We start from the raw sequence: 14,589 nt of genomic DNA, 5'->3' as shown, positions 1-14,589 counted from the left end.
ATCCAACACTACACAACAGGACACCAGACTACTGTATATAGCCATATAAAGGGCAAATCGCCTTGCGCAAAATGGCCTTTTATTATACCCCTTTTTCTTAAATAAAAGTGGGACAAACACATGACGACCACATAGTAACATATTCATTTCTACAACAAAGAAAAAAATTCTTCACAAAAGACCCATTTATTTTTCTTCTTCTAGGCAATGCAGAAACATAGAGTGGGTTACCGCTAAGAATTAAAATATACCCCACTGGTAACTGTAGGCAGCCAGCAATGGGATTTGTTCCAGAAATAAGGATCTAAGCATCCTGATCAAATGAGAAAATGATGAGATTTTTTAATACTAAGATTTGATATCTCTAGATTCAATTCTACACACTGTTCTTTTGACCTTTCATGAGCTCACAGCAAACCTAGTTTTTTTTTTTTGGCGATGCCTCTCTGCTGTCAACATGACAAAGATGGAAGGCCACCTATCACTTAAGACAGATTTGAACAGAAGCTAAGAGCAGAGGAAAGGTTTGATCTCATCAAAGTGAAAGCCAAAACAGTAGTTACATTTCCATTAAAAAATGCTTACAAATACATTACATTAAAAGGGAGATTTATTTATTTTTTCCTTTGTTTCCCCTAGCAACAGCAATCATGACTTGACAACATGCAATGTTCTGTTCAAAATGACTTTTGTTTCAGGTAATTTCTGCCATATGCAAACCTTAACCATTCAGCTTGTACGGAGAGTTAAATCTATAATGTTGTATACTGCAGCATTCCCTTAATGGGATTAAATAAGATTTGTACTGTATATCATGTAGATCTTCCAGTCTTAATACATTTAAATGTATCCCAAGGTAAATCTCCTAATATGAGGCATGTATACACTTGTTAACACACTTGGCTCCTGCAGTGACCAGTGATACAATGGATGTAGTTTGCATCTCCTAACAGTAGATGGAGAAATAGAACATGCTTGTATAACTTTGCTGATTCTAAACAGTAATAAATTCAACCTTAAATCATGCTATTTATACTTGCATCATGTTATCTGGCTTTTCAGACCCTTCATGGAGTAATTGTTTCCACTTATATTAGAGCCTGAGCTATTGATTTCACGTTGGAAATAAAACAAAATATTGTGTAATTGTTTGTCAGCTCCAAGGCTTTGTTTTTTACTGTCGCTTTTTTTGGCCACTCCTCATCTTTCTCAGAGCATGGCCTGTTTCCGTATCTATGTTACAGTTTTTCCTGGATGAAGTCCAGTGTTTATTTATATAGCCTGCAGTGGGAATCTCATTGCTACAATCCCTTGGTGATACATATTTGCTGTTAATATATTTTCCCAAAAGCATATTTGAGTAGATGGGCACCGGATCACTGGGAAAGCACGAGGAGAATGTATTTGCACAGTCATTCTTAAGCCAGTGACACATGGACTGTTATGTCAGCGCTTTTCATTCATTAGTATTAGGGACAGTGACAGGCTATTTGCCATTGTCCTCTGCCCGAAGCAACAGTCAAAATGCCCCCTGTGCCCTTAGCTTTAGTATGCTCTGACCACTGAATAAAACATTAGGATATATGATACTATATCTTATAAAGACTTATTTACAAGCACAACTGCAATGTGCTAAATCGCACACACTTTGGGGTGCCCATAAGCACTAATAAAGATGCTTGCACCTATACACACTCTAAGGTCGAAACCCTATATAAACTTTAGGGTATGTTTTTCCCCAGATGGCCCAGTGTTTAGAAAGGCTGTCCAGGTGAAAACTGTCTGTCTGAATTTCCAAACTAATTTACCAGCCAATTGCGACTTCATATCCACACCCCCCTGATGTCACCAACCTGCCCCTGACATCATCCTTCACGCCCCCTGCCCAGACTTTACAGGTTTAAAAGATGGGCGTAACACTAATGCACTGGTTCAGCTTGCTCTGATGGTCTGATAAGTCTTGCAATGAACATCTGCGCTAACTAGCAGCTAGCAGTGGCTTCTCAAGCTATGGGTTCTTAATGGCCCAGGCAGGGTTGTTTTTAGGTCCAAAGCTGCCACTGGACAGCATCTTCTGAGTGCCAACTGGTGCATGCACAGACTGAAAAATGTGGTACACCAACATCACCCTCTCATCCACCACAGGATTTGAGTGTCTGTAGTGGGGATGGGGGTAATTTTTAAATTACTGCACTATTTATCCAGTACGATAAATTCTTTAGAAACATCTCTGTTTTAATAAGCACCTTTTAAAGAGAAAAGGGCCCAAACTAGGGACATGGCTAGAAATGTTGTGTGCTGGTAAAATACCGGCCGGGTGGCAACCCTAGGTATGGCTCAGTTGAAAAAAAATGGCAAGCTACTGGGGTGATTCTCATTTTGTAAAGTAAACCCAAAGTATAAAGGTACATCACTTATTTTTTCAACCTAACTTACATAATTATTTAGGGGTTTCTTTCTTTTTTAACAACATCAAGCAAAATGGAAGAGATATTCGGAATGATGTTCATAATGAACTAGTGTCCTGTGCAATTTTTGAAATCCAGAACCGAACCAGACCAGCAGTCTGCATTTTACTCATCTGAACCTGCTACGGGACCAACCACAACTGCCTTACCCACAACCCAACCTGCTGACCACTCAACTGGAAGTACTGTTGCTGCAAACCAGAAATGACATAATCAGAAGAAAAAATGTATATAAATTATTTAAAGGCATAAAAACAAGTTAAAAAGGTTTAAGTGAGTAACATTTGGCTCAACCTGCTCCCAACAAACTGTACCCTCATATAAAAGTCCTACTTGCTTTTTGCAACTGGTGGGTACCTAACCTGATGCAGGACCACAAAACTGCTGTTGGAAACAAGTTAAAAGAGGCACTCTTCAGACCTAATCTGACTTCCCTGACTCTGCCTACCCCAATCAGAAAACCCCGCACTACACTGATGGGACCCAATGAGGATAAGACCTGCTTTAGCCAGAATCTGATTAGCAGAAATCTGGAAATTGACATTTTAAGATTAAAACTTGGTTTCCCATCAAAAGTATCTTCAGCCCAATGTAGTATTTACTGCCACTCTCCCTTTGTATGTGGTTGCGTTCTTTGGAATTATGAAAGCACACCCTACCACCAACAGTGCTATCACTATCCAAGACCAACTTTACAAGCAACATCCACCATGTTATTTCTGCTACAGATGCATGGAATTCGCTGTCTGATATCAGAAACATTACCTCCACTCGGCTTTGTTGTGTAGAAATGAATTGCATTGGTCAGGCAGTTTGCTGTCATTTGACATGGACTCCAGGTTTGAAATTATCTGTTTGAATGCAGGTCTTTCCTGGGTAGAAAACCAAATAAGTCAATATTAATATTCTGCAAGTTACATAGTTACATAGTTACATAGTTAAATTGGGTTGAAAAAAGACAAAGTCCATCAAGTTCAACCCCTCCAAATGAAAACCCAGCATCCATACACACACCCCTCCCTACTTTTAATTAAAATTCTATATACCCATACCTATATTAACTATAGAGTTTAGTATCACAATAGCCTTTAATATTATGTCTGTCCAAAAAATCATCCAAGCCATTCTTAAAGGCATTAACTGAATCAGCCATCACAACATCACCCGGCAGTGCATTCCACAACCTCACTGTCCTGACTGTGAAGAACCCTCTACGTTGCTTCAAATGAAAGTTCTTTTCTTCTAGTCTAAAGGGGTGGCCTCTGGTACGGTGATCCACTTTATGGGTAAAAAGGTCCCCTGCCATTTGTCTATAATGTCCTCTAATGTACTTGTAAAGTGTAATCATGTCCCCTCGCAAGCGCCTTTTTTCCAGAGAAAACAACCCCAACCTTGACAGTCTACCCTCATAATTTAAGTCTTCCGTCCCTCTAACCAATTTAGTTGCACGTCTCTGCACTCTCTCCAGCTCATTTATATCCCTCTTAAGGACTGGAGTCCAAAACTGAACTGCATACTCCAGATGAGGCCTTACCAGGGACCTATAAAGAGGCATAATTATGTTTTCATCCCTTGAGTTAATGCCCTTTTTTATGCAAGACAGAACTTTATTTGCTTTAGTAGCCACAGAATGACACTGCCCAGAATTAGACAACGTGTTATCTACAAAGACCCCTAGATCCTTTTCATTTAAGGAAACTCCCAACACATTGCCATTTAGTGTATAACTTGCATTTATATTATTTTTGCCAAAGTGCATAACCTTGCATTTATCAACATTGAACCTCATTTTCCAGTTTGCTGCCCAGTTTTCCAGTTTAGACAGATCACTTTGCAAAGTGGCAGCATCCTGCATGGAACCTATAGTTCTGCACAATTTAGTATCATCTGCAAAAATAGAAACAGTACTTTCAATGCCCACCTCCAGGTCATTAATAAACAAGTTGAAAAGCAAGGGACCTAGTACAGAGCCCTGCGGTACTCCACTAACAACACTGGTCCAATTAGAAAATGTTCCATTTACCACCACTCTTTGTAGTCTATCTTTTAGCCAGTTCGCTATCCAGGTACAAATACTATGTTCCAGGCCAACATTCCTTAATTTAACCAGTAACCTTTTGTGTGGCACTGTATCAAATGCTTTAGCAAAGTCTAAGTAAATCACATCCACTGCCATCCCAGAATCGAGGTCTCTACTTACATTCTCGTAAAAAGAAATTAAGTTAGTCTGGCAAGATCTATTACGCATAAAACCATGCTGGCACAAACTCATAGTATTATGATTTGCTATGAAGTCCAGTATCTTATCCTTTATTAACCCTTCGAAAAGCTTTCCTAATACTGACGTCAGACTAACTGGCCTATAGTTTTGAGGCTGAGAACGGGATCCTTTTTTGAATAGAGGCACCACATTAGCAATTCGCCAGTCTCTTGGCACAATACCAGATCTCAATGAATCCTGAAAAATTAAGTAAAGAGGTTTGGCAATCACAGAGCTAAGCTCGCTAATTACCCTGGGATGAATACCATCTGGCCCTGGACCTTTGTTAATCTTAACCTGTTCAAGTCTCTTTTGAATTTCTTCTTGTGTGAACCATGCATCATTAGTTGTATTACTAGAATTGGGAGTGTTAAGAAGGAAACCTTCACTTACTGGTTCTTCATTTGTGTAAACAGATGAAAAATACGAGTTCAGAATCTGCGCTTTTATTTTGTTTTCATCAACCAGCTGATCCCCCTCTGATAGTAAGGGTCCCACCCCTTCCTGCTTCATTTTTTTACTATTGACATATTTAAAAAATAATTTGGGATTTTTTTTACTGCTTGCTGCAATATCCTTTTCTATAGCAATTTTAGCTTGCCTTATAGCTTCTTTGCATGATTTATTGGCCTCCTTGTACCTTATAAATGTTTCGGCTGTACCAGCTAACTTGAAAGCCTTAAAAGCACGTCTTTTCTTACCCACCTCAACACCAACGCTTCTATTGAACCAAAAAGGTTTTGCTTTGCAACGACGTTCCTTGCTTACAAGTGGAATATACTGACAAGTATATTTATTAAGCAGCATTTTAAAGACTTCCCATTTTTGTTCTGTGTTTAACCCTGTGAAAAGCATTTCCCACTTAATATGTTGCAGAGATGCCCTTATACTGTCAAAGTTTGCACGTCTGAAATTTAGTGTTTTAGTTACTCCCTTATAGAATTGCTTCTGCAACAGAATCTCAAAGGAGACCATGTTATGATCACTATTCCCTAAATGCTCACCCACACAAATGTTAGAGATGAGTTCAGTATTGTTAGTTATTACAAGGTCCAAAAGAGAGTTATTCCTAGTAGGTTCTTGAACGAGCTGGAATAAAAAGTTGTCATTCAGCATATTTACAAACCTACTAGCTTTTTCTGTCTTAGCAACCCCATTACCCCAGTCAAGTTACAATACGTTACCGGTGCATTTAAAGGGGAACTTTCAAAAACACCTACTAAACTGCAGAGGATGTTTAATGTGTTTACTTACAGTTATTAATAGACATAAAGATTTATTTGTGACCTGACATAGTTTTCAGCTTCAAGCAACAGTTCTCATATTGCAAGTCACTGACAGATTCCATCTGTTCGAACTGGCTGGTTTCAGCATGAGTCAGCCATTTGCAATGTGTAACTGGCACACAGCATGGTTGGGTGTTTGAGGTAGGAAAGCAATGGTATGTTGAGGAAAGAAATTAATTTATTTATACCTCAAGCTACAAAAACCATAAAAAAAATAACATAGATGGTGCCCCACATTACATACTTATAGTAGGTTAAACTGAAAAATACAGTATGTAATAAGTGGTAGGTTTGCTCTGTGTTATTATAAAGTTCCAATGTAGTATAAAAACCCCAAAATGTGATAGAAAATATTGTAACAAAATACATTTTACATGTTGATATCTGCCAAAAAAATGTATGTGTATGAGCTGATAAGTCGAGAAATCCAAGCCTGATGAATATGTGTCGATTGCTGTCACATGTGGTGTGTAAACTTAGTTCCATGTTATTACCTAATTAATTTATTATTTAATTTTATTACAGAATTCCTGTAATACCACTATTAAATGCCCTTTGATCAGATCCCAGTATTCATCGTAAGCACTATGGTGCAAGTGATTACTGTTACAAAAATACAAAGCTCAATAATACATTGCTACAACATTGCACTTTTATGTATCGCAAAGTGATGAAGCTGGGATTTACGTAAAAAGGTTTGTAGGAGAGAATAGTGAATCATGGATAATTTAGAAATATGACAGGCTGACATACACATGAAATACCAATTGTAATTTGCACAGGTGTCTTACTTCATTTTACTACTTACTTCTTTGCAGGCAGTGACTGAGTAGAACAAGTAAGTGACAGGAAGTCAAAAAGGGTCAGTGCTTTCAATTACTTGTTCAGTGGAAAAGATAACAAATATATATATTTCTTAAATACGACATGTTTAGCACAGTTTAGTTTCTTGGTGTACATGTTGAAAAGTATATACCACCTCATTAATAGATCAATTAATAGGCCAAATAACAGAAAAGACCCACAGTCACCCAGACCCAGGCCAACCCAGCCAGGCGCCCTAGGCAACCTGGCTGGCCGCGGCGCCGGCTGTGTGCTCTGGTGCGCATGTGCGATCTGGTGCGCATGCGTGAGACTGCGCTATGGCGCGCATGCGCGAAACTACGTGCGCGCATGCGCAAAATCGCAATTACGAAAAAATATCAACAGCAGTCGGGGAGAGACAGGACCGGACAATGGGGTAGGCGACAGAGCAGGTACGTGCCTGGCGCCCCCCCAGCTTTGCGCCCTAGGCATGTGCCTACTCTGCCTACCCCTAGTTCCGGCCCTGCAGTCACCCATACCCATATAAGGTCAGCTATATGACAATAACATGAAATAATGTGCAATATAATCTTTTCTCCTTATTTGCCAGTAATTCAGATAATTTGGCCAGCATGTTGACTAGCTGGAGCCTGAATTTAATTCTGTATTCTGTTTCTGCATGGGATTTCCATTTTTACCTTCCACACTTTAAAACTTACAAGCAGGTTAATTGGTTGCTGATAAAATTGACCATACTATGTGTAAATGTGATAGGCAGGGGCTTAGATTGTGAGGTCAACTGGGGCAGAAACTATTTCTGAAAAGCTCTGGATAAATATATTGGGGCAAATTCACTAAAGGACGAAGCGCCTAACGCTAGCGTTAATTCGTAGCGATTCACTAACGGACGCTGGCATAAATTCGCTAGTGTTACTTCGCACCCTTACGTCTAGCGAATTTGCGCAACGGACGTAACTACGCAAATTCACTAAAGTGCGCATTTTTCTGAACGCTACCTTTTACACCAGATTTCCTTCGCCACCTCAGACCAGGCGAAGTGCAATAGAGTAGATAGGGATTGCTTCCAAAAAAGTAAAAAAAATTTCTAAGTCCCAAAAAACGCTGGCGTTTTTTCTGTTTTTTATGGGTGAAGGCTGAAAAAGATCGAAAAAATTTTTGGGGCTACCCTCCTTCCCCCCTACATTTCCTAACTCATGGCACCTTAACTATACAGTGGGCACATGTGTTGGGCAAAATAAAAATTTTATTTGCTGTTTTGAAGGTTTCCCAGGCTTGTGTAGTGATGCTACATATTCCTCCATTGTAACTTCAATTTGGCGCCATATGCAAATTAAGCATCGCTAGCGTAACTTCGCTTTGCTTGGCGAATTAACTTCAGATTTTAGTGAATTTGCGTAGCGCTGGCGAAAATACGCCTTGCGAAGTGCAGCAAATCGGACGCTGGCGCAACTACACATCTTAGTGAATGTCCCACATTGTGTCTATCTATATAACAGATAATAATAATTTACAAATAAATACCTTAGAATCTGCTTCCCAGCACTGGTGCATGAGCTCTGCAAAACTTCTAGGACAACTACTTGGAATGGTTAACCTCTGCAAATGGGAAAAACAGTTACTCTGAATCCACAGCAAGACATACTGTGCAAACACACTCAAAGAGGTCCCTAATTCTGCAGGACTGAGTTATTACTGACTTCTAAGAATAGTTGATAAAGTGAAACAAAAAAAAGAAATGAAGGAGTAAGGACCTTTTGGGACATCACATGGCATTTCAGTACAAGTGGGTTGTGACACCAATCAGGCCTCTTGACACTTGTACATGTAAATTTGTCATGAATCAGACCTCGTGAATGAACTCTCATGCATGTACCATCACTCATGGGAACATACAGAGGTATGGAAAATGATGTCATGATCTAAATGATCTAATCCAACCTCAAGTATCATGGCGTGTTTAAATCCTACTTTTCACCACCCTGGGTTATGGACTACAAGGGATATGGAGCTGTGATGTTATATTACTATTAATAGCACTGTACTCAGCATCACTGCTAGCAGATAGGCCATCTATCTACTCCTTGCCCCCAGTCTCATAGATAGACCAGAGGATGTCCTAATATGAACTAAGTGACATGAATTTGTCTAATAATTATGAGATAATCATTACTGTGTGCAGCAAGTTCAAATTGAAACCCAGGACAGGGCATTTTATTTTATTTTTCTTAGTTTAAAGTACTTTCTTAGTTTAAAGTAACACCAGTTACATTTGTGATGCCTTTTCCCACCCTTAGACTTGAGGTTCATACATGTACATTACTGACTAAGGGGGTAATATAATGTAACAATGTTTGCACCATGTCCAGTAATCCACAGCAACCAATCAGCATTCAGGATTTACTGGTCACTTGTGTAAAAGCAAACCTCTGATTGTTAGATATACTGTAGGTTACTAAACCTGGTGCAAACATTGTGCCTCTTATATAACACCCTGATCTGTGTTTTTCTGCCAGCTGATAAAGCAGAGACCAATTTGTAAATCTGCATCTCACCAAGTAGTTATCTGTTTTGTTCAGTTTTGGTCTCATTTCTGTAAACGCACCCATCGTTAAAAAAACAAGAACATGCATATATTGAATTTCAAATTAACTACCCTCATTGAACAGAAGCCTATTGCTTTCAGTGAACATTAAGGGGCCCATTCATTAAGTTCGAGTGAAGGAATAGAAGAAAAAATACTTCGAATTTTGAAGTGTTTTTTTGGCTACTTTGACCATCGAATGGGCTACATCGACCTTCGACTACGACTTCGAATCGAACGATTCGAACTAAAAATCATTCGACTATTCGACAATTCAATAGTCAAAGTACTGTCTCTTTAAGAAAAAACATTCGACCCCCTAGTTCGCCACCTAAAAGCTACCGAAGTCAATGTTAGCCTATGGGGAAGGTCCCCATAGGCTTGGCTATCTTTTTTTGGTTGAAGGATAATGCTTAGATCGATGGATTAAAATCCTTCGAATCGTTCGATTCGAAGGATTTAATCGTTCGAATTGTGCAAAATCCTTTGACTTCGAAGTCGAAGGATTTTAATTCCCCAGTCGAATATCGAGGGTTAATTAACCCTCGATATTCAAACCTTAATACATCGGCCCCTAGATTGTTTTTCCATGCATTATCAAATGTTATGCAAATTTATCTGCCAATGAATAACATTTTTGAATGTATTTTTGTATGTTAAGGTTACCATATTATCTGGAATATAAGAGACGTGAAAATAGAGAGTCGTATTTGCTAGCTGATTTTACTTAACATAAATGGAATCACTGAGCAATCTATAGACCAAGAATTATCTAAGAATGCAAATATTCATCTCCACTCAAACATCACTCTACTTTGCCTTTGGGTTGGCTCCACTCCATTCACTGCACTGCCACTGCATTGGGGGTCCTCATCTTTTGGATAACTAATTACACTACACGCATTTAGAAATAAGGAGGAGATAAACGAATTAAATCATACTGAGCAACTTCATTTTCATCATTGTGTCTATTAATTACAAAGGCTCTTTATTTAAGGGGAACCATCAATATTATAAAATAACACAATTGTAGTAGATAATTAATAAATCTGTTTCACAGTTGTATTATTTTTCTTACTGTTGAAACTGCTGCATCATGAATTCATTATCTACAACAAATAACATTATACTTTGAACTTTAAAAAATGCATATGGGCAATTCTGTAGTTACATCCATACACATACCCCTCCCTACTTTCACATAAATTCTATCGACCCATACCTATACTAACTATAGAGCTTAGTATCACAATAGCCTTTGATATTATGTCTGTCCAAAAAATCATCCAAGCCATTCTTAAAGGCATTAACTGAATCAGTATCACAACATCACCCGGCAGTGCATTCCACAACCTCACTGTCCTGACTGTGAAGAACCCCCTACGTTGCTTCAAATGAAAGTTCTTTTCTTCTAGTCTAAAGGGGTGGCCTCTGGTACGGTGATCCACTTTATGGGTAAAAAAGTCCCCTGCTATTTGTCTATAATGTCCTCTTATGTACTTGTAAAGTGTAATCATGTCCCCTCGCAAGTGCCTTTTTTCCAGAGAAAACAACCCCAACCTTGACAGTCTACCCTCATAATTTAAGTCCACCGTCCCTCTAACCCATTTAGTTGCACGTCTCTGCACTCTCTCCAGCTCATTTATATCCCTCTTAAGGACTGGAGCCCAAAACTGCACTGCATACTCCAGTTGAGGCCTTACCAGGGACCTATAAAGAGGCATAATTATGTTTTCATCCCTTGAGTTAATGCCCTTTTTTATGCAAGACAGAACTTTATTTGCTGTAGTTTGAGAACATTATTTTTACTAAAAACCCATTGGCTAATCAATGAACAATCTGTATCTTCACGTTTGATTTTAGAGGCCACTACACGGGCGGAAAATTATATGAAGCTATAATAAGAAAAACACTTTTTTATTGTATCCTAGCCCCACGAGAGAGCTGAAGTTTATGAAATCTTTAGTTATATAAACAAAAATAGTGATTTACCCTATAATCCGTTCCTATTTTACAGCGTATGATTCAAAAGTGTTTTAGGAAAACTGTTGTTCTGTCATTGTAGTTTGCACTGCAACCTTACAGTGCTAGGGTAATGAATTCAATCTTGACCAGTCTCTGTCTCTACATGGGTTTCCTCTAGGTATTCTGGTTTCCTCCAGCACTCCAAAAATGTACTCCAAAGTAGTTCCCCATGGAAATGAGTTTTGGTCCTAAGATGTGTGAGCTGTGTGAATGTAATATGGAAACTAGACTAGCTCCACCAGTGCAGGGAATGATGTTTCATGTTTCATGCAAGCAAAAAATGATGCTGTAACTTACTCAATACATTCGTAGTTTACTATATTAATCTGTTAAACTCAATATTACATGTTTTAATGCATGGACTTAAAATTCTGTATTTTTTATTATAGTATCTTTGTAATGCCATGGGTGATTTTCTTGCTTTCATGGAGGAAATTTTTAATTCAGTCTCAGAATTAGCATTCTAGGAACTATTTATAGCACAGTTGCATAATATGCTCCATAACACAACAGGCAAGTGAGATCAAGAGCACAATATTGTATTTGCCATGGAAATAAATTAAATCAGCTACAGAAGTGACTGATACAGAATCTAAGACAGCAAACACTTGCTGGTGGAGACATTCTGAGGGCTGGAACTGGATTGGTGGCCAATGTCTTGATGGTGATCAAGGAAGTTTGCAGAAAAATTTGTCTTATGATAATACTAGCAGCAATATGTCTCCTTAGATAAGATCATCAGGGGTAACAAGATCCTTATTAAATATTACAAGGAAGAAATCATCTAATGTTATAGCTATAAAATAGAACTGAAAAATACACAATATTATTTCATATGGACTAAAAACACAAGAATGCTAGGAACTGAAGTTTATTTTAGCACTTTTTCTCCAAGAAATCTGTAACTTTACAGTAATGCAACAATGACTTGCTATATATCATTGTGCTTGGAAAAATGCTAAACCATTACCAATTTAAGGCCCCATTTTTGCTTTTAAAAATATGCTTACTTCAGTTGTACAAGGAAGTCTACAGTGTGTTTACACCACTGAAGAATTTTCCCAGCTGAATATGTTTGAGGTATAACCTCACAGTTCAGGAACAGTCCTGCCAATACATGCTATGAGCATATATTTAATGTCGAGTTGAACATACTGCAGGAGGCTAAACTGTCATTTCCTTCTGTATTTTTTGAGACTCTCATCTAAGTCACAGTAAAGTGTCTCCTGCTGAGAGAGTTAAACTGAAGTAGCTGAAGGTCTCTCAAAGAAAGATCAACTCCTGGCCAGTAAAAAGATGCCCAAAATCGCAGGAGACAGAGTTAAACTGGTCCCCTACCTTGGATGCAATGGCTTCTTTCATCATGAAGCACAAACCTGCAGGTTACCCAATTGAGACTGAGAAACTAGTACTTTAGTTCTCCAATTTTTGATCTACAGCTTCATGATGTGAAGCCGCAACAATTAGATGTAAAGGGTCCATTCATGAGGGATAACATCACTTTGACCCTTTGTGTTAGCTCCTACTGGTAATCTTTCCATAAACGTTGAACTTACTTTCAATTTCAAAAAGATGAAAAAGTCTTTTGCAAAACCCCCAACGCTGTTTTCATATCTATCAACTGTATCTGAGCATAAAAAGTAGCCTTACCTCATTTTTTTCAACGACAAGCCAGGCTACTTGCAATCCTTCCAGACCTTTAAAGGGAACCTCCCTTGTTAACATTTCCCAGAGAACCTGGCAATTCACATGGAGCATAATGGTTAAAAAATACAAAAATGTTTTATTTAAAAAAATGTTGAAATAAATTTATTTTAAAAATACAACTTTATATTTTGTAACAGTAAAGATAAAAAACCGATACGTGGCTTGATGTAAGAGGATAAATAGGTATGTGCATATAACATTTCATTACATTATGAGAAGCTTATTATTATGCTTTTTGGAGAATAATGCTTATGATTTGTGGCGATTCTGCAAATAAAAAATATTTTGTTATAAAATGCAAGAAAAGCACAAGGTGACCAATTTATTCATATATTTCAGTATTCGTTTATATATACCATTGTTGAATACGTTAATGAGAATCATGTTCTTCTAGAATTCCTATGCTGCCCTATCCGTTTTTTTCTAGTTTGACATTTTGGAAATAAGATTGCATCTTAAGAGCTTTCAATGGCCAGGATGAGGGTGATTTGGGTGTTTTTGGCTAGTGAATAACATCAAAATGTAAACCACATTTTTTAGATATTAGTAATTCTATGGTCAATGGGTTACTTTAGTAGAAAGTAACCCATTGGTATTCAAATAATATACATGAAGCATAAAGCAAATAATAATTTAAATCTAGTCACAGCCATAGACCATAGCTGGTGATTTCTAGAAGTATACTGTCAACTATGACATTTGATTCTTGATCTTCTTCGGGGAATTTGGATATAAATCTACCTCTGTAAAATAGGCCATTAATAAAGTAAATTATCATGTATAAGAAATGATGTCCTTTGTCTTTTCTAGACCTCGTAAAGATTGTTCTTGTTCTAGAGGAAGACCATTAACAAATAACACTTAAGAGTACCCTCCTTGGACGCTCGCAGTACTATACAATTGAACATACAGTAAATGAAAGCATCAGTCCCAAGGCACCTCAGCAACCAAACATGAGTCATCAAATGAAGAACTCCACATTCTCAGCTGGAGCTCTCATGAATGTGTCTCCCAATTACATGGAACAAGGCAGCTACGCTGTACAACTCTTAACAAGATGTTTTCTAATTAACACTCCTGTAAGACTAGGTTGCTAACTAATTGGTGATTGGAAACAACATGCTCTGCTCTTTAGCTTTTGATAATGAATGAAATACATTACCAACGAATACTCTCGCTATCGTTTTTCTTGTGATACTCTATTTCCTTTTAAACCCTCTATTATGAAACCTTGAAATGTGTTTTTCATTCTTAATTGATATAGCACAGGCTATGCACCTAAGTAATAGCTTAGCAAGAATAATAGTACCGTGATTTTAGACTTTTTTTTGTTATACTGACAAAACAGACAGACTCTCAAATTAAAACTGCTTGACAGTTTTAAAAAACAGGAATCTTGCATATTTATTTGGGTTACAAAATAATAGTCAAGTTCAA

The 14,589-nt window shown here is 37.9% G+C and overlaps 1 protein-coding gene across 2 annotated transcripts in view; it reads right to left on the bottom strand.

Moving 5' to 3' along the window:
- The window catches only part of map3k20.S (mitogen-activated protein kinase kinase kinase 20 S homeolog), an 87,654-nt gene that overhangs the window by 40,121 nt on the left and 32,944 nt on the right, over window positions 1-14,589 (bottom strand). For both annotated transcript variants that reach the window (XM_041578931.1, XM_018238868.2), the window contains exons 8-10: window positions 13,096-13,182; window positions 8,361-8,435; window positions 3,234-3,340 (exon numbers count right to left, since the gene is read on the bottom strand). In XM_041578931.1, coding sequence (XP_041434865.1) covers window positions 3,234-3,340; window positions 8,361-8,435; window positions 13,096-13,182 — 269 coding nt within the window. The remainder of the gene's footprint in view (window positions 1-3,233; window positions 3,341-8,360; window positions 8,436-13,095; window positions 13,183-14,589) is intronic.

Source organism: Xenopus laevis, chromosome 9_10S (genome assembly GCF_017654675.1).
Source record: "Xenopus laevis strain J_2021 chromosome 9_10S, Xenopus_laevis_v10.1, whole genome shotgun sequence".
NCBI lineage: Eukaryota > Metazoa > Chordata > Amphibia > Anura > Pipidae > Xenopus > Xenopus laevis.
Note: the sequence above shows the minus strand (reverse complement) of the source record. Positions and strands in the feature narration are given on the sequence as shown.